This window comes from Vipera ursinii, assembly GCF_947247035.1.
Source record: "Vipera ursinii genome assembly, chromosome: 3".
Classification (NCBI taxonomy): domain Eukaryota; kingdom Metazoa; phylum Chordata; class Lepidosauria; order Squamata; family Viperidae; genus Vipera; species Vipera ursinii.
Genome location: NC_139516.1, coordinates 200,569,492 through 200,590,606, shown reverse-complemented (window position 1 = coordinate 200,590,606; position 21,115 = coordinate 200,569,492). Strand labels below are relative to the sequence as shown.

The 21,115-nt window shown below is 39.1% G+C and overlaps 2 protein-coding genes across 3 annotated transcripts in view; one reads left to right on the top strand and one right to left on the bottom strand.

Moving 5' to 3' along the window:
• Positions 1 to 3,588, bottom strand: part of NSMCE2 (NSE2 (MMS21) homolog, SMC5-SMC6 complex SUMO ligase) — a 254,974-nt gene extending 251,386 nt beyond the window's left edge. The window contains exon 1 of the mRNA XM_083360133.1: positions 3,490 to 3,588. The gene's annotated coding sequence lies outside the window, so the exon portion shown is untranslated. The remainder of the gene's footprint in view (positions 1 to 3,489) is intronic.
• An 81-nt stretch (positions 3,589 to 3,669) lies between these two features.
• Positions 3,670 to 21,115, top strand: part of WASHC5 (WASH complex subunit 5) — a 42,048-nt gene continuing 24,602 nt past the window's right edge. Inside the window, exons 1-11 of one of the 2 annotated variants that reach the window (XM_083360040.1) lie at positions 3,670 to 3,933; positions 5,642 to 5,924; positions 6,064 to 6,209; positions 7,830 to 7,914; positions 8,171 to 8,271; positions 14,743 to 14,932; positions 15,034 to 15,186; positions 16,477 to 16,590; positions 18,580 to 18,751; positions 19,394 to 19,521; positions 20,656 to 20,785. In XM_083360040.1, coding sequence (XP_083216166.1) covers positions 5,739 to 5,924; positions 6,064 to 6,209; positions 7,830 to 7,914; positions 8,171 to 8,271; positions 14,743 to 14,932; positions 15,034 to 15,186; positions 16,477 to 16,590; positions 18,580 to 18,751; positions 19,394 to 19,521; positions 20,656 to 20,785 — 1,405 coding nt within the window. In that variant the 5' untranslated portion in view covers positions 3,670 to 3,933; positions 5,642 to 5,738. The remainder of the gene's footprint in view (positions 3,934 to 5,641; positions 5,925 to 6,063; positions 6,210 to 7,829; positions 7,915 to 8,170; positions 8,272 to 14,742; positions 14,933 to 15,033; positions 15,187 to 16,476; positions 16,591 to 18,579; positions 18,752 to 19,393; positions 19,522 to 20,655; positions 20,786 to 21,115) is intronic. The other variant, XM_083360041.1, reaches the window with a different exon arrangement.

The window sequence follows — 21,115 nt, the reverse complement described above, 5'->3', positions numbered from 1 at the left end:
TATCAGGTGTTACTGGCACACAACGCAAAGCTGTGTAAAGCTCTCCTAGCACAACAGAATTTTTCCAACCTTAGAGAAAACAACAGCTAAAAAATACACACCTGACTTTGTTAGATGCATTTACTGAGGTAAATAACTTCTGAAAACCTTGTGCCAAATTAGCAGTCCAAACCTTAGCATCTCCACTTAACAAGGTTAAGAACAGTCACTTCGAAACAAGATGGGTGGCAAATACATTTAATAATAATAGCATCCATCCCTAACTTGGACAATTCTAGATTTAGGATTTTATAGGATGAGAAGCGAAATGTCTTCAAAGAAAAACAAAAAAGTCCAGTTGCCTCTTAAAAAAGCACCTTTGGGACAACCATGAGCTGGATGACTGAAAATCTCCATAGATATACAGGAGTACAAGTGCCATTTTGACTGTCACTATAAGCATATCGTGATGTTATTGCTCCCATGTAATTTTAACTGCAGCTAATTTTTTACTTGTTCATTCTGACTGTAGTTACGTCATTAATTAGTTTATGGGAAATACTGACATACCAGATACTACGCTGTGTTTGCGAAGAGTCAGGGCTTAGTTTCTACAGCAACAATGAGTCAAACAAATGTTACTGCAATTTAGCAGGACCTCTGTATTTAAGCAATGATTCCCTAAGCCCTGGTCCAACCATTGCTTACTGAATAAATCTCACAAGATGGCAGCAGTCAATTAATCTTGCACGCACATATCTCAGTAAAATATGACATGAATGCGTTATTAGGTAGACCAGACAGGAAAATGGCCAGATAAGCTAATTCAGTTATTGTAAGGCTACATTAAGAGAATCTTGCAAGTCTGAAAATACAAAATCTCCCACCATCTACTTTATATTCTAAAATACTATAAAGGGTTTCCTCTTGCTGCACCCACTATATAACTGTGGGCTATGCTCTCTCTTATCTGACCATTCCTTAGACAACATCGGTCCCCTAAGGTCATTTTCATGTACCTACCAATTAATATTTGGGAGGGACACCACTAAGAAATTCCCCTAAGCTAGACTCCAGAATTCTCTCAGAAGATGGCAAGCACCATCTTCAGGGGTTGCTACAAAGAAGAGAGAGTAAAGTCATTCTCCAAAGCACCTGAAGGCAGGACAAGAAGCAAAGGATGGAAACTAATCAAGGAGAGAAGCAACCTAGAACTAAGGAGAAACTTCCTTACAGTTAGAACACTTAACCAGTGGAACAATCTGCCTCCAGAAGCGGTGAATGCTCCAACACTGGAGGTTTTTAAGAAGAGACTAGACAACCATTTGTCTGAAATGGTATAGGGCCGTGGTGGCGAACCTATGGCACGGGTGCCAAAGGTGGCACACAGAGCCCTCTCTGTGGGCACGCGTGCTGTCGCCCCAGTCCTAGGCCTTCAGCTGGGTTTTATAAAACCTTTTCGCTTTAGGCCTCCACCACCGTATGCAAGAAAGAAAAAAAAAGGTTCAATCAATCAATTTCAACTCACGGGGGAAAAAAAGATCTCTCAAAGTTGGAATTGATCTGCCATTACCACTGCAGCCACACCCACCCAAAGGGCCACGCCCACCTGGCACCCGATGACACGAGTGAGTTTGGGGTTGCCGTTTGGGCACTCGGTCTCTAAAAGGTTCGCCATCACTGGTATAGGGTTTCCTGCAGGTCTAGAAGATCTCCAAGGTCCCTTCCAACATTATTATTATTATTATTATTATTATTATTATTATTATTATTATTATTATTATTATTAATCCCAGTCAGCCAGATGTTCAGACTGGATTTGGCATTTTTGTCTACCTATCAAGTCCTTACCAAGGACCTGGGATAGGCAGATGTGGATGTTTGATGGTATTATACATATTGTCACAGGATGGAAGCAGTTCCTAGTAAGGCCGCCTTTTGCAATTGACTAATGGCAAATTTGTCAATGCCAATGGTGTTCAAGTAGTGCTCCAGTTGTTTTGGGATTGCACCCAAGGCGCCTATTACTATTGGTACTACCCTTGCTTGCCTTTGCCACAGTCTATTTCTATTTCTATTTGTAGGTCTTTGTATTTTGTTATCTTCTCCAGTTCTTTCTCGTCTATTCTGCTGTCTCCAGGCACTGCCACGTCCACTATCCAGACTTTTTTGTCTTTCTTATCGACAATTGTTAAGTCCGAAGTGTTATGTTGCAGGTGCTTGTCTGTTTGAATTCTGAAGTCCCAGAGCAGTTTAACTTTATCATTTTCTATGACTTTCACTATTTTATGATCCCACCAGTACTTGCTTACAGGCAACTGATATTTCTTACAGATCTTCCAATGCACCATTGTTGCTACTTTGTCATGCCGCTGCTTGTAGTCAGTCTGTGCGATCTTCTTGCAGCAGCTTACCAGGTGGTCCACTGTTTCTTCAGCTTCTTTGCATAGGCGGCACTTACTGTCTGTTGCTGTCTTCTCAATTTTGAATAATAATAATAATAATACCACCAGCCACTTCACACTGTTCTTGAGAAGCTGCATTAGAGCGTATGCAAGATCGCTTGAAATTGAGACCTTTTCTTTCCCACCTTTCCCACCTGTTGAATGAAGCACAATAATGTACAATAATGCATGATTTCACATCATGCTAAACCAGATTTAATTGGCAATCACGCCAAACCAAAATCAAATATGTTTTAGCACCAGAAGTTAATCTAGCCACGGGTCCGCTGTTATAATACGTTGATATAGACTCCAGCACCTGAGATGGTGGTTTCTCATATATGCCCATTTCATTCGCTTTTAACACAGAATGCTGGCTTGATCCAATACAGCTCTTGAACGATGATGAATTATTCTTACTGGAAAATAGTATGCTTATGTTTTCTTTGCTTGGCAAACAACAAAACATTTTTAATGCACTTGATTGTGGCTAAAGAAAAAAACAACCACTTGCCGAAAAATTAAAAAAAATGATTTAGAAACCTGAAGTGTGCTAGAACTCAACGAAGTGCAATTGAACACATCAGGGAAAAGTAAGATATAAATCACCTGTTGAAAAGTAAGATATAAATCAGGGGTCTTCAAACTTGGCCCTTTTATGACTTGTGGACTTCAACTCCCAGAATTCCTCAGCCAGCTTTGCTGGCTGAGGAATTCTGGGAGTTGAAGTCCACAAGTCATAAAAGGGCCAAGTTTGAAGACCCCTGATATAAATCAATGTTTTTTAAACGAGGCAACTTTCAGTTGTGTGGACCTCAACTCCCAGAATTCCCCGCTTTCTTTCCACAGAAAACTTGGCTCCGTTCGCACAATACGCCCAAGGAGTCACGACTACATCCATACAGCCAGCGAAGCTCCCGAGGCTTGCACGGAAGCCGAGTCCTGGGCAAAGTCAGCCCGTCGTGTGAATGCAAGAAACGGGTTCATCCAGGAAGCGGGTCAAGCGCGGGGCCTCGATGCAGTTATTTCACCAGCATTAGACTTGAAGCAGCCCTTTCCCCCTTACCTGGGGCTTGTTTCCTTGGGTGGGGGGGGGAACTCTTTATTTTCTCTTTTCCTCTTATTTTGAATCTTCGCTCAGATGCTTGCAAGAGAAGGCGGGACGAGTCGGAAGGGCGGCGAGGCTTCTCATACGCCGGCGCCTCTTCACATGACCGGGCAAACCCTCATGTGACACAAGATGAAGGGAAGCTCGCCCGACCCTCCCTCGCCTTGATGGCAGTCTGCAGCCTAGCCTCGGTTTCCGGCCCTGTTTTTTTTTTCCTCTTTGCCGGCTATTTTTCGACTTGCACTCAAGTTTGCACCTATTCCGACGAGCTGCGTGCACCCCGGGAGTCCTGACCTGATCCGCGGGTCTACCTCCGGTCTGAAAAAGGGAGCGAAAGAGAAAGAAGGCTCCATCCATCTCTCTTCTCTTCCTCTCAGCAGGAGGACAGCCGACGAGGAGAAAGTAAGTCCGACACGGAAAATACTCTCGAGCAATTGTTCATTCACGATCAAATATTGAGTATTTATTTATTTATTTATTTATTTATTTTAATTCCATTTATATCCCGCCCTTCTCCGAAGACTCAGGGCGGCTTTACAAACTTAGCGGTAGCCTTCATTCTATGTATATGCCTGCTTATTAGGGCTTTCACACACCCCAAATGGCATTATTACAAAGTCAGCTTAATTGCCCCCAACAATCTGGGTCCTCATTTTACCTACCTCGGAAGGATGGAAGGCTGAGTCAACCTTGAGCCTGGTGGGATGCGAACCTGCACTAATTGCAGGCAGCTGGTGTTACTTAAGGAGGCATTAGCCCACTGCTCCACCAAGGCTCTTAGCATTATTGATAACGCAATAATATCAAAGCGCAGTTCAATGCCTTTTGTAAAACATATTTATTAAATTTATATAGCTGCCCATCTCACACATGGGAATTTGGGCAGCGCGCAGGGCTTAGCTAACAAAAATCAAGCAATCGACGCAGTTGAAAAGCCCAATCGCTAATCAGTCACTTCTTTATTACAATCGCAAGCCAGAATTAAAAATTTAAACATTAAAATAAAATGCAACAGAACGAACGGAACAAGACATAATAGTATATTACAGTTGAGTGGTGAGGTCGTCAATGGATCATCAAAGTCTGCATGATTTTATATAGACAATATAGCAGAATTTAGCTACATTCAAAGCATTAAAATTCAATTGAAAGCAACTAAAAAACTATAACAAGAATGTGAGTGCTTATAATTCTGGCCTTTAATAAAGGGCCTAATCAATAATATTCATTATTAATTAAATGTGGAGGGCAAAGTTGTTTGGGGGCCCAGTGGTAGATTCCCACCTCTCAGTTGTCATTGTCAATCTGGCCTACCTTGCAAGTGTGTTATGATCTCCAAATTAACCAGTGGAACAACCTGCCTCCAGAAGCGGTGAATGCTCCAGCACTGGAAGTTTTTAAGAAGAGACTGGACAGCCATTTGTCTGAAATGCTATATGGGTTTCCTGCCTGAGCAGTGGGTTGGACTAGATGTCCTCCAAGGTCCCTTCCAACATCATCATCATCATCATCATCATCATGATGTTTGTAGAAAATGTTTTGATTCATTTTTAAAATGTTTATACTGAAATTGGGAATTTGTTTTCCTCTCCGGTTGAAAACAGTTGCAATTCACCGTGACATCCAATTGTTTTTTTTTAATCAGAATGGTTTCAAATTCAAAATTACGTGGCTACTCTTCATTCTTAAAAAACTTGGCACATCGCCAAAATGTTTCTAGCTTCCTGCTCAGATTCATTTCCATAAAAGCTGGAGGTTTTTGTGAAAGTTAGTCACACAAGAGAAGTAATGGATTTTTAAAAAATAAAATATGTAGCACTTGGTTTCTCCAAGCTATATTAGGCCGGCACATGAAGGTTCTATTTGGCTTCATCAGTAATCTCATTTTAATAATTCTATTCATTAATGATTGTATTAAGCAGACAATTTGCCCAACTGTGTCATACCATCACCCAACATAGGAATGGAGCCATTTTATAGCCAGAAAAAGACCCCAGAGAAACGGAATCTGGATAAATCTTTAAATTCAACCTTCAGTTTAAAATAAAACTGTAGCACGAAAAGCAACAATATTAAAATGTGCTTTCTGTGGTTTTATGACCTTTTTCAGGAATGCTAATGGAAGAATTGCAAAGGATTTTTCTTCAGGTAATTTTGACAACTATATAGATCTGCACGGAAAAAATACCGCCTTCTTCCTCTTCGCCATGTTGGACTTCTTAGCGGAAAATAATCTTTGTGGACAAGCCATTCTTCGGATTGTGTCTTGTGGAAATGCTATCATTGCTGAATTGCTGAGACTGTCGGAGTTTGTCCCGCCTGTGTTCCGCCTCAAAGACAAAGCCGATCAGCAAAAATATGGAGATATCATATTTGATTTCAGCTACTTCAAAGTAAGAATTGTGCTGTACTGAATCATTCTTTAAAGTTAATTTCAGCTCTGCCAGGTACTAATGTACGAAGTCTTGATGTTTAATGTTCTGTCTGAAACATACTAATTTTGTTCCTGATTTCCCCCCCCCCCCATTTTAGGGGCCCGAATTATGTGAAGGGAAGCTAGAAGCCAAACCTGAACTGCAAGATTTAGATGATGAATTTCGTGAAAACAACATAGAAATCTTGACCAGATTTTATTTGGCTTTCCAAAGTGTTCATAAATATATTGTTGATTTAAACAGGTAAGCAATTATTCATGCAATTGAAATAGCATAACTGATTTGGAACAGAATGTGTTACAGCCAAGGAAATAGCTTGTGGTTATGTGAAATATCATTAAATCATTCTTGCTTAGATTTCAGATCTTTTCAGAGCAGAACAGAAACACAGCAGATTTACACACACACACACATACAAAACTCAGAATCTGTAAATATGAATTCACTCATATTCACTTTATTTGTTTGGAGAAAAATGTTTAACATAGAAGATTTTAAAATTTAGGAAAGAAGATGGCATTATCTCAGATTATTTTTCCAGGATTACCAGCCATGATATATTTGTCAGATATGAAACATGAATTAAGTAAATAATTAGACTAGGAGAAAAGTATGAGAATGTATACAGAAGCTATTTCAAAATTTTCCTCAATGTCCCTATTATATGTGGTTCAGATAGACCTAATAAGATACTGATGTAAAAATGTGACATTAAATTTTGACATGTTAGTCTTTTTAAACTTGTAATATACTTTAGCACAGGTAATCCTTAATTTAATGGAGCCTGGAATTTCTGTTGTATATCATGATGGTCATAAATTGAGGCACCCACATGACTGAAACCAATTTTTTTAGAGCTTTATAGCTTTTTTTAGAGCAGTCTTTAAGCAAACGCAACAGTCATTAAGCAATCAGTGTATTCCTATGGGTGTTTTTTATTGGAAGTCAGTCAAAAAGATCAGAAACTGGCAAAAAACCAAATCGTTATGTTACTGTGGAACAATCCAATCAACCATAAAGCTAATTGGTTGCCAAAATGCAATCATGTGACCATGGGATGTGTGCAGCCATCAAAAATCAGAATTGTATCTTAAGTAGGTTTTGTAGATGGTCTGTTGTAACTTCAAATGGTCACTAAGCAACTGGTCGTTAAGCGAGGACTACCTGTAAAGAGAAAGACACTATATCAAGGAATGATTTAAAACAGTGTGATTAAGAGAAACATCTCCAAAGACGGTTTGTTGTTGTTAGTTGCAAAGTCGTGTCCGACCCATCGCAACCCTATGGACAACGTTCCTCCAGGCCTTCCTGTCCTCTACCATCTTCTGGAGTCCCTTTAAGCTCACGCCTACTGCTTCAGTGACTCCATCCAGCCACCTCATTCTCTGTCGTCCCCATCTTCTCTTGCCCTCAATCTTTCCCAGCATTAGGTTCTTCTCCAGTGAGTCCTTCCTTCTCAAGTATTTGAGAAGTATTTGAGTTTTAGCTTCAAGATCTGGCCTTCTAAAGAGCAGTCAGGGTTGATCTCCTCTAGGACTGACCGGTTTGAACGCCTTGCAGTCCAAGGGACGGTTTGATAGTGATCAATAATTCTTAACATGCCGCATAACTAAAAGGTAATAAAATCCATTGAGATCCTTTGAGTATAAAGCCATAAATGACATCCAGGTAATGAATTGTTTATTTACCAAGTCTTCCTTCTCTTCGACTGCATCAGCTTTTTATTCTTTTGTACGCAAAGGAACTTTGGAAAGAATTTTATGTCAAAAGGTTTGGCAGTCCGATTAAATTAATGCAGAGAATAAATTTGTGGATGAACAGGAGATTTTGCAAAAGATTAATTTATATTTTTATTGTTTCTAGATACCTGGATGATCTCAATGAAGGGATTTACATTCAGCAAACTCTGGAAACAGTGCTGCTGAATGAGGATGGGAAACAACTATTGGTAAATTTAATCTAACCATATAGCATTGTTTATTTATTGTATGTATATATTTTAATTTTTTTAATCTCCTGATTTCTGACCCAATGTCTTCTCAAACTGCTTTCACCTAAGAATTAGAGAATTGTAATTAAACACATCACAATAACACTGTGATGGAGAAGACTGTAATAAATAACTTTGATGTAACAGGAAATTACACTTAATATCGTTGCAGTTTTAATTATGAATCTCTCTGTGTCTGTCTTGTTTGCTGCAGTGTGAAGCCCTTTATTTGTATGGTGTCATGCTCCTTGTCATTGATCAGAAAATTGAAGGTGAAGTCCGAGAGAGAATGCTCGTTTCCTATTATCGATACAGGTATTACAACTCTGACTTAGGATATGCTCAATTGGCTATTTTGTGGTTGATTATTTCATGCAAACTCAGGCACTGTTTTGATTGCATCAATAAGAATAGTTTGCAATGCCTTTAAAGGAACGTCTCTCTCCAATTCATTGTTTCTCAACTTTGTAAAATTAAAATGTGTGAACTTCAACTCCCAAAATCGCCCAGTTAGTATGGCTGGCAGGTGAATTCTGGAGTTGAAATTAACTCATCTTAAAAGTTCCAGAGGTGGAGAAGCACTTTTTCATTGATCTCGAGCTACACTGCAACATTGAACCAGTTTTTCTGGCCTCGGAAGGTAAGTAGAATCTGGCCTGGCTAGTATTTCCATGACAAACATTCAGAAAATACCAGGGCTCAAAGCCAAACTGAGAATTTGAAAAAAAAAAAAAAAGATATACTGGAAAGAGGGAGAAAAACTGTTTTCATATTGCTAGCGAAGTAATTAGTACCTATGAAATCAAAGTAATGCAAATTTACCCTTTTACTGTAAGTTGTAGAACTTACAATTGTAGAACCTCCAACTTACAATTGTAGAACCACACAATTTTGGTTTTAAGTTGTGGCGGTTAGAAAATGGCTCACTGTGTGACCAATATTTTTTTATTATTAAAAGGTTTTATAAAAGTTACAATACAATACATATTTGTTCTGAATATAATCTATCCATCTTCTCCAGACCGAAATGTATCTTTCTTGTGAATGATCCTTCAAATAAGCAGAAATCTTAGCCATTTCTGCCAAATTTGACACCTTAAGTGACCAATCTTCTATAGTAGGCAAACTATCTTTCTTCCAATATTGACCTACCAAGAGCCTTGCTGCTGTTATCAAATTCAACATCAAATTTGTTTCTTTAGTATCACAATCTATAACAATACCCAATAAAAACAATTGTGGAGAAAATTTTATCTTTCTCTTAAAAATCTTTTGAATATTCCACCAAATTTTAATCCAAAAAGCTTTAACATTTCTACAAGTCCACCATATATGATAATAGGTAGCATCCAAACTACCACATCTCCAACATTTGGGCTGTAAGTTAGGATACATGCAGGACAATTTTTTGGGATCCAAATGCCATCTATAAAACATTTTATAAAAGTTTTCTCTTAAATTTTGAGCCTGGGTAAATTTCACATTCTAACCCAAATTACCTCCCATATATCCAATGAAATTGGTTCTTGAATATTTTGATCCCACTTTATCATACAATCTTTAACTAATTCTGTTTCAGAATCCAATTCTAATAAAGCATTATATATTCTCTTTATATGCGCTCGGTTTTGATCTTTAATTTGTTTTACCAAATTTTCATCAGTTAATGTAATACCAATTTTCTGATCTATCTTCCACCTCGTTTGCAATTGAGTATATTGAAACCAAGACTGTATAATATTTTCTTGTTTTAACTCACCTAATGATTTTAATTGCCAACCATTTCCTATCCATCTAAGTAATTCCTTATATGAAGTCATACCCAAGCTCCCACCCACAGATACACCCTCTATCGCATGCCTAGGAATCCCCCAAATTGGTATTTTATAATTTAACTTATAATAATATTTTTTCCATACGCGCAATAAGGCGCTTCTTAAAATGTGAGATATAAATGCCTTATCCACTTTTTTATCATAAACTAAATATGCATGCCACCCATATAGTAAGTCCCATCCTTCAAGGTAAAGTAATCTTTCATTTGTTAAATTAAGCCAGTCACTAACCGCTGATAAAACAACCGCATCATAATATAATTTCAAATTAGGCACTTTAAGTCCTCCTCTTTCCCGTACATCTTGTAAGATCTTAAATTTAACTCTCGGTCTTTTCCCTGCCCAAATAAATTTATTAATACCCTTCTGCCACTCATCCAAATTGGCATCCTTTTTCAATATAGGTATCATTTAAAACAAAAAAAGAAACTTTGGTAGAACATTCACTTTAACAGCTGCAATTCTCCCCAACAGAGATAATTGTAATTTTTTTCAACTATCTAACTCCTTTTGTACTTTTTGCCATAATATCTCATAGTTGTTCTTATATAATTTCACATTTGAAGCTGAAATATATACTCCCAAATATTTAACCTTTTTCACTATTTCAAAACCCGTTAGTTTTACTAACTCTTCTTTTTCATTCATAGTCATGTTTTTAGATACTATTTTACTCTTATAATTATTTATCTTAAAACCAGAAACTTTCCCATATTGAGTTATAATTTCCATTAAATCTGTAACCGATTGAGTCGGTTGAGATAGTGTAACAACCAAGTCATCCGCAAATGCTCTTAACCTATAATCATTCTGCTTTATTGTTATTCCCCTTATTTTAGTTGTTACACGAATTTTAATCAATAAAATCTCCAATGTTAAAACAAACAACAATGGTGAAAGGGGGCATCCCTGTCTTGTACCTTTGTCAATTTTAAATGCATCTGTTAATCCCCCATTAATTATAATTTGTGCTGATTGTTGTTGATATATAGCCTTAATAGATTGCAAAAATTTATCCCCAAAATTCATCTTATCAACAACTTTCAATAAAAATTGCCAATTCAATTGATCAAACGCTTTTTCAGCATCTAAAAATATCAGTGCCGCAGGGACTTGGTTGTTCTTATCCAAATACTCTATTAAATTTACAATTTGTCATACATTATATTTCATATGTCTTCCAGTTATAAATCCAGACTAATCACTATGAATCATTTGTTTCAAAACCTGCATTAATCTGTTTGCCAATATTTTTGCAAAAATTTTATAATCTATATTTAAAAGCGATATAGGTCTATAATTCTTTGGTTGGGTGGGATCTTGCTCCTCCTTTGGAATCAGCGATATAAAAGTCCTTCTCCAGGACGGAGGCACCACCCCTCCAGCCTGGATATTGTTAAATAATTCCTTTAACGGTTCTACCATCTCTGCAAATAATAATTTATAATAAGTTGCTGATAACCCATCTGTACCAGGAGCCTTTTAACTGTTTAATTACTGAAATAATTTCCTCAGAAGTGATTAATCGATTCATCTCCTCCCGTTGCTCATTTGAGAGCGTAGGAATATGTGCTCCCTGTAGATACTTATCTATGTCTAAAGCTTGTATATTCTCACTAGCATATAAATTTGCATAAAAATCTAAAAAAAACCTTTTTAATCAAATTTTGTTGATAAACCTCTTTACCCTTATATTCTATTTTCTCTATAGTACATAATTTCTGTTTTTTCCTTAATTGATAAGCTAACCACCTACCAGGTTTATTTGCATTATAAAAAGTATTATGTTTCGCATACCCCAAGTTAGTTGCAACCTGATCCGCCATTAACATATTAAATTGCTCTTTCAGCAAATTTATTGAGTCCCTTACTTTCTTATCTAATGGGTTCAAAATAAGAGCTTTCTCTTTCAACTTAATTTCTTCTTCCAACTCTTTATGTTTTTGCATCTGCTTACGCCTATGTCTATTATGCATATAAATCAAAACCCCTCTCATATAAGCTTTACTAGCATCCCAAACCATTTCAATCGAAGTACCTTTATGCATATTCAAAGCAAAAAATTCTTTCAAATGTTCCCTACATTTCTCCGAGAACTCATCATATCTAAATAAATTTTCATTCAGTCTCCAAGATCTTCTAATCCCATCTTCATTAAACAACTCCATCCATACTGGACTATGATCCGATAGTGTTCTGGAAAAAATCTTGACCTTTTTAACCCTAGAAAAAAGATCATTAGTAATTTTAAAAAAAATCAATTCTGGAAAACGATTGATGCTTCTCTGAAAAGAAGGTAAAATCTCTCTCCTCCAAATTTCGCTCCCGCCAAATATCTCTTAATTCCAAATCATCTTTCAAATCAAAAAAGGCTTTAGGCAGTTTAGAATGATTAGGGGTATTTTTAAAAGATCCCTTCTTATCCTTACATGAGTCCAAAACACCATTCCAGTCACCCATCATAATAACAGATTTATAATCCAATTGAGTTATTTTGTCATGTAAAAGCTTATAGAAGTTTCTTTGCTGTTGATTAGGTGCATATAATCCAATAATAAGAACTTTCTTGCCTTGTAACAATAGTTCAATAATAACATATCTTCCTTGTATATCAAGTCTCAATTAATCTAACTGGTAAGTCTTTTCTTGAGTAGGTAACCACTCCACTCTTTTTATCTGGAGCAGATGCAATAAAATGTAATCCCAGTTGGGAATCAATCAAATACCTTTGATCGTTCGCACAAATATGAGTTTCTTTTAAGCAAACAATATCATTTTTATGTTGCTTCAGGTAATGAAATACTTTCTTTTTTGTGGTGAATTCAGGCCATTAACATTCCAAGTCAGGAACTTTGTTGCCATTCTTTGCGACCTGAAGCCTATAGAACAATGCCTGAAGATCTTCAGTTGGTCTCTTCGGTCTTGCTCTTCCCACCGCCTCAGTAGTAACAGGACCTTGTATTGTAGAACCAGTATCTATCTTCTGTTTCAGCTGCTCCTTTTCTTTATGTTTATGCGCAGCCCGTGTCATTCTCTGTTCCTTTGGATCATCCTTTAACACCAAAAACTGTTCAGTAGACTCAGCCTGCTGTGCCTCTCCAGCAACCAATGACATTGCACCTTCAGTTTGCTGTTTATCTTCCAACTTTTCTTCTTTTCTCTTAAGTCGTGGAGATGGTGGAGAACCTGCTTTCAGGACATGAATATAAAAATCTTTTGCCTTTGAAATCGTGTTGAGTCGATATCGTGTCCCTGCATAATTCACCACCATTCCGATAGGTATCTCCCATCTGAACTGAATCTGTCGATTTTTAAGCTCCTCAGACAGGAAACCAAAACTTTTCTCTTTCTCAAAATTTTTGGAGGTATTTCTTTTAAAATTATAATATCCTGACCTGCAATTTGAAATCTCTGTTGATAAAAGGCCTGGATAATTGCATTTCGGAGTGACCTCTTAGAAAAATAAATCACCACATCTCTAGGTAAATTTTTCTGCCTCGCAATCCAAGAGTTAACCCTAAATATTTTATCCACCTCTCTTGATAATTCCTCAGGATCACATCCCAAAACGGGAGCTATATCTTTTGCTACCTCCTCCTTCAAGTCTTCACGTGGGTTCTCTTTCAATCCTCTTATTCTCAAGGCAAATTCCATGTCTATATTGTGAGATAGTCACCTCATCCTCTGTTCTATCAATTTTATTCTCAACTCTGGCAATTCTACTGTCTAATTTTGCACTGTTTTCCACAACCTCATCCACACGATCATCTAAACGTTCAATGTGTGTGGCCAGCCCTTGGAGTGCGAGCAATATGTCTTCTCTCATCTCTCTATTTTTACTCTCAAAAAGATCAGCCATCTCCTCCTTTATTTGTTGAGCTGTTTGTTGAGCTTGAAGCTTCAATGCATCCTGCAAATCCTTAAGTGTAAATGCAGGTGGTGGGGGAGAAGGTGGAGGAGATTTGGGCTTCGATGTAGATTGCACTGCAGGCTGTATTACAGGAGAGGAAATTGAACTTTTAGGAACAACAGGAATTCCCTTCCATCTTGAAGCCATTTCCCCGCTTGTTAAAATTCACTTTCCCTTATCGCTTTCACTTTCCCTATGCACTTCAAGATAAATAAAGTCCCAGAAAAATCTTTAAAAACCTTAAAAACTCTCAAATACACAAAAATCCAATATGTTATTCAAACTTTGTTACAAAATATATCTCCTTCTTCTTCACGCTTTATTCTTTCAAAAAACAAAAGAAAAACATTCCGGCACCATCTTTTCCCTTTTCCCTTAATACTCCCCGAGTTAAAGTTCCAAATACTTGCAAATTTAACTCCTCCTGATCAGCTCTGTCTGCTTTCAAATCAATCACAGATCACTATAATCAGCAGATGTGGATGCGGCGTCTAGCTTCACCCCATCAGCTCGGAGCAAAGGCCTCCTGGATTCGGAGAAAACCTCGGGCTCTGAGGGAGCTCTCACCCTCCGACCCCCAGATACCTCTACCCGAGGAAAGCTCACCTCCCATTCTTCTCCCGAGGGGGAGGTTTACAAGCCGCGGGACAGCTGATTTTCACTGTCTCTGCGGTTCTGACGAAACCTCAGGACGGGCAGCCAAAAAAAGCTGCCATCAGCGCGGTGTTGCCACCGGAAGCCCACTGTGCGACCAATTTTTTTATTATCTTTTTTGTGGTGGTCATCAAGCAAATGCCATAGCCATTAATGGACAATGGAAGTAAATGCTAGTTTCTTTCAAAAATATTTTAATTGTGGGCACAGCAAATGGCTGTAAATGTAAGCTGCTTGCCAAGCACTTAAAATGCAATCATGTGACTGCAGGGTGGGAATGGATGTCAGAACGCTAAATTCGGATCTTAAGTAGCTACAAGTACAAGTACCACTTGTACTTTGATAAGTTCCTCCGTTGGTGACGTTTGCTTGTCATGCTCCATCCAGTGCTGCTCGCTCTGCTGACTCCAATATGGATGATATATGTAAGCTGCTTCGGAGCACGGGGTATTCAAGTCAGCCCGGAGCGAAAAGGCCCGCAAACTATCCCGAGAGTTATTTCAGCAGAGTGCCCATCAACAAAATATTCATCAGCATGGTGATTGGCCGCTTGAGGTCAGATGATATCTATAACCAGGTAGGTTAGCCCAACATGGACTAGGCTATGGGAGTGGGGGAGAAGTAGGAAAAATGGCCAGCAGACTCATAAGGTGCCCTTTTACTCTGTTCCCTTTTCAGGTTTCTGCATATCCACTGCCAGAGCATCGCAGTACAGCTCTGGCGACACAGGCAGCCATGTTGTATGTGACGCTTTACTTCGATCCCTCCATCCTTCACACCCAACAAGCAAAGATGAGAGAAATAGTAGATAAATATTTTCCAGACAACTGGGTAAGTATAATATTGTTAGTGCTGCTATTAATGAATGATTTGCCTCTTTGATCAGGTGACAAAATTAGTGGACCAGAGGAATGCTGTGGATATAATTGACTTGGACTTCAGTAAGGCATTTGATAAAGTAGATCACAACCTACTACTTCATAAGATAGAAAAATGTGGGTTAGACAGCATCACCACCAGATGGATTCGTAGCTGGCTGACAGGCCGTACTCAGCGTACTCAATGGAACTGCATCTACATGGAAGGAAGTGTGTAGTGGGGTGCCCCAGGGCTCTGTTCTGGGCCCAGTGCTCTTCAACATCTTCGTCAACGATTTGTATGAGGGGATAGATGGGGAACTCATCAAATTTGCAGGAATAGGCAACATTCCAGAAGATAAGCTTAAGATACTGTACAGAAGGATCGTGACAGACTTGAACATTGTGTACTATCTAACAAAATGAAATTCAATGGTGAAAAAAGTAAGGTTCTACATTTAGGCAGGAAAAACCAAATGCACAGGTATAGTATAGGTGATACCTTGCTCAATAGTAGTAACTGTGAGAGGGATCTTGGAGTCCTAGTAGACAATCACTTCAATATGAGCCAGCCGTGTGCTGCAGCTGCCAAAAAAAAGCCAACACAGTGCTAGGCTGCATTAACAGAGGGATAGAATCAAGATCACATGAAGTGTTAATACCACTTTACAATGCCTTGGTAAGGCCACACTTAGGTTTTCCCACTATAGTTAGACGGAGCAGCATTGTTCTTTACTAGTCTTAAAATGTTACCTGCCAGAGAGCACTAAGCTGTCTCCACAACCGTGGCTAACTGACCACATAAACACAAATAACTGTCTTCACAACCATGGCTAGCCATCTACATAACCATGGTTACATACTCCACAGCCATGGCCAACTGTCTCCACAATCATGGCTAGTTGTATCCATAACCATAACTAACCCTGCAACCATGTCCAGCATTGATTTTCCACTAGTTTTAAAATGATGCCACTAAACTGCCTCCACAACCATGGCTCACTACATCCACAGCCAGGGCTAATCACATCCACAACCACAGCTAGTGACACCTTCAACCATGGCTAACTACATGCATAACCATAGTTAACTGTCTCTAAGGCCATGTATAGCCATAACCATAGCTAACACTGGAACCATGGTTAGCCAACTCCATAGCAAACCAGGCGTAAATCTGTTTTGTGACCTGCTGATGGCCTCCTTTCTCCGTTAATGCCTGGACAACTGGAGTTTTCAGGGATTTTATTTTGGCTTCTGTTCACAGGTTATTAGCATTTACATGGGAATATCAGTCAATCTGGGAGACGCCTGGGAGCCATACAAGGCTGCCAAAACAGCTCTGAACTACACACTGGATCTTTCCAATGTTAAGGAGCAGGTAAGGAAATGTGAGCTTAGCAGGATGAGTGAAGTTCTATTAGAATCTGATTTAAGTGTTTTCATTAAACTTAACAACTTGTGATCTCACCAAACCTAGAGCTTTTTAAGGGTCTCCTACCTTAAGGTCTTATTCTCTTGTTACCCTTGGCAACCTGAATTTGCACATTAAAGGTAAAGGTAAAGGTTCCCCCGCACATGCGTGCTAGTCATTTCCGACTCTAGGGGCCTGTGCTCATCTCCGTTTCAAAGCCGAAGAGCCAGCGCTGGTCCGAGGACGTCTCTGTGGTCATGTGGCCGGCATGACTAGATGCCAAAGGCGCACGGAACGCTGTTACCTTCCCAACGTATTTTTCTACTTGCATTTTTACGTGCTTTCGAACTGCTAGGTTGGCAGAAGCTGGGACGAGTAACAGGTGCTCACTCTTTTACACGGCACTCGGGATTCAACCCGCCAAACTGCCGACCTTCTGATCGACAAGCTCAGCGTCCTAACCCACTGAGCCACCGCTTAATTTGCACATTATAAGCGGGGAAAGGAAGGAAGGAAGGAGAGCATAGCAGATTTAAATGGGAAGTGGGGGCCTTTTCCCATGACTAGAATTACATCAGAAAGACTTTAAAATGGGAGGAAGGAAAGGAAGGTCTCAGCCACTCTGAGGAAGAATAATAGACACCTAGATCTACAGTGTAGTTGACTGCGGCTGGAATGTCAGGACCCACTTTTCCACACCTCATGGACTTCTGAAACTCCCACGTAACCATTTGTGTCCTTGTGGCATACTCATTAGCAAGCTTGAGTCAAATGTACTTGTTTAGAATTCACAAGAGGTAGCTAATCTCTCCTCTGAGTCCAATTCAGCGATGGGTGACTTCATGGAAAATCTGTTGCTTACTTAGTAGCAGGATAAAAAGTGGTTCGACACTTCCTTCTCCTAGGACACAGGTCTGCAACCCGCGGCTCCCAGTCTTCTGCTATGTGTAGTCCAAAAAAAAAAAAGTGGGACTAAAAAAGTTCAACCAATCAATTCAAATATGCAGGGTGGGTGCATATCTCGCCTTGGCTCCACTCTTCAGTCAAACCCTGTTCTGCGCATGTGTGCATGTACGTGCATGCCCACACATTTTTTGCGGCTCCCAGTTTTTCCTTTTGTGAGGGAACCGGTTCCGAGTGGCTCTTTCACTGTTTCAGGTTGCTGACCCCTGTCCTAGGATATGTTTCAATTCCCCAGGCAAATAAATACTAAATCTGAATGAAACTAATTAATCCTACTGAAGAGTGCATGTAACCATGGCGTTACATGGCAGAGCAGGAATGAAAGTAGAGAAATTAATTAAATTAAATCCTTTTGTTCCGGTCATATAATCCCTTAAATTTCTGTGAACAATCATCTGTGGTTGAGATTGCCAGGTACTAATATATCCCATTTAAGCACTAACCAGATCTGACCCCGTTTTACTTTTTGAGACCAACCACAAATAGATTGCTGATTAGAAAGGAAACTTTGCAAAGCAACTTCGCCAGAACTAACATTAAACAGAGAAATAATGATTTGCTCTCAAATCCTGGCAGGGAAGGTGGGGAATGACAGTTTTTTTGTGTTTTTTTTTTCATAAATTGGAAAGTGACTTATTCATTGGAATATCTTGAACATGTGCATTTTTTTTATTTTTTGCTTTTTGTAAAGTATGGGTTGTTGTTTAAGTTGCTTAGGAGCAACAGTAACATGTAACTCCTACGTTTGAAAACTTGAAGAACGTTAATAAGTTTTTGTTAGTATCACTTATACCAGGAGTGTGCACCTGTTGCTCTCTGGGTATTACAAACTACAACTCCCAGGTGTGTTAAGACAATTTAGCCAAGCGTGAAAGGTGCCGGAAGATGTAGTTTAGCCTTTGCTAGAGGCCCACGAATTTTAAAATGGCCATTTCATCCCTAGGGCTTCGCTCTTCCTCTGCTATGCTAATGCTTTGATTTCTGCCTTTGAAGGCCAGCCGAGCTGCTGCTGTCACTGAGCGTGTTCACAGCCAAGTGCAACAATTTCTTAAGGAAGGTTGTTTAAGAGAAGAGATGGTGCTTGACAACATCCCAAAACTGCTGAACTGCTTAAGAGATTGTAACGTGGCGATCCGCTGGCTGATGCTTCATACTGCAGACTTGGGTAAGAAGTGACGTTTCACAACAAGGACGGGTGATCCAACTAGAGAAGGGGAAGTTTGCAAGACACATTTTCTTTTCATGACTTAGCTTAGAGGCACACCCTTCTTGAAAGTCCCCTCAATTCTGGACTCAACTGCGGTCGTAAGTGGAGGACCATTTGTAATTCATGTGCAGTCTCCATATTCAGGATCAGTGTATGCCATCATCTTCAGACCCCATTTGGAATTTTTCATGGGAATGGAAACTGGTGCTCCTACTGAAAAATGTGGTGCTAGCTTCAAGTTGCCAGGGAATTGCTCAGTTGGTGTCCAGACGGAGTCAGACGAACTTGTAGTTTTATATAAATAAATATATTTAACATCTATATTTAGAGCAGACAAGATAGGCACGCCACTATATCATGAGCTAAATCATGAGCGGGGGGGGCAGGCAAACTCCGCCTTTATGAACCAATCATAACATAGATTGCTTCATGCCGGAGCCCACAGTGTCCAACCAATCAACCACAACTGTGTGTTCTGGCCCATTATACTCTTTACCGTTCCAGCTATTAAATATCTTAACACAAGTTCATTTATAACAATGATTTTAAATAATTTGCTACCTCTATAAAAAAGTGCCCTCTTTTTCCTTCCCTCCCTAGCTTATGATCCAAATAACAAGCGCCTCCGCCAGATAAAAGACCAAGTTCTCACTGACTCCAAATTCAAGCCCAAGGTTCTTTTCCAGCTCCTCCTGGATACAGCCCAGTTTGAATTCATTTTGAAAGAGGTAAATAAAAAACTGGGGGCTCATTTCTGAGGTGGGAGGGAGTGTGTGTGTCACAGTTCACAAGAAGCGATGGGTCATCCCAAAAAAATAACAGCTGAAAACTCAGATTTGGCTATTTTTTTTGAGTGTCATGTTAATTGTTCTCCTGGGCTCATAGATGTCTCATTGCAAGAACCCAGAGAAACAGCTTCAGGAGTTTGTTTTCTCTAAAATCCTTGAAGGAGAATTTCATTTAAAAAAATATTTTTTTAAAGATGGCCTGGTCCTTTCTTATTTTCTCGGACAATCTTTGAAAAATGTATTATTAATGCTCTGTCTGTCTGTCTGTCTGTCTGTCTGTCTATCACATTTCTAAACTGCCCGTTATATTTGCATGACTCTGGGCATTTTACAAATAAAACAATAAAACCATTATAGAGGTAGTCCCCATCTTGCAACCATCCATTTAGCGGCTGTTCAAGGTTACTGCCTCACTGAATAAAGTGACTTATGACCGGTTCTTGCACCAACCACTGTTGTAATGTCCCCACAGTCACATGAAACAAAATTTGGGTCCTTGGCAACCAGCATATGTTAATAACAGTTTCAGCATCCTGGAGTCATTTGTGACTTTTGCAGCTGGCATCTCACAAGCAAAGTGAATGGGGGAAGCATTAGTGACCGTGTGATTCACTTAACAACTGGGGCAATTTCCCTAACAGGCGTGGCCAAAAGTTGCAAAATTAGTCATGACTCTTTTAACAATCCTAGGTTCTGGTGTTAGTTGTGGTCTACCTGTACAAACATAGTTAAAAACAAAGTTAACAAAATATATTTATTTATGAAATGTCTATTTTTAATGTATGGTTAATCGAATAGAGTGCTTATAATTTTATTTGATCAACATTTTGACATATAGCTCTTCTTCCTAATCAGATATTTTTAGTCATAGATTCAACTCAGCTAGCTGACTTTTTGGTCAGTGATCTGAATAGGATTTGCAACGATTCACTGACCCCTTAAGTGTATCGTTAACAGCTTTGGGTTTGGGCCACTTGTCTTTTAATCATAGCCTCCCAGAGTAGCTCTGGATAGTAAGATGGGTGGCATTTAAATTTAGTAAATCAATCTGAGAAATGTCTGTCTTTCTACTAGATGTTCAAACAGATGTTGTCAGAAAAGCAAATGAAGTGGGAGAGCTACAAGACAGAAGGATCAGAAAGAATGGCTGAATTGGCAGATGTCTTTTCAGGCGTGAAACCATTAACCAGAGTGGAGAAAAATGGTAGGCTGAAACAGAAAAACAAGTAGGAATCTTGTTAAAAACTTTTAGCATGAAGAGTAATGAATTTCCAATTCATTTTTAACCAAGTCAAACCCGCAACTCTTTGTCTAATTTAAATCTTTCTTCCAATTGTAAATATGTAAACCAACGGCAGACATGTCCTTCTGATTTTAGCTGTCCCTTAGGCTTGAGGATAGGATCACCAAGATTAAAAGATATTATTTTACCGTAGGTCCACCAGTCTGGCTTCGCCAACGTTTCTTTTGTGTGTGTGTGCGTGTGTGTGTGTGGTTCTTAGTTTTCAGCAGATGTGGTCATTGTCTTCCTGCT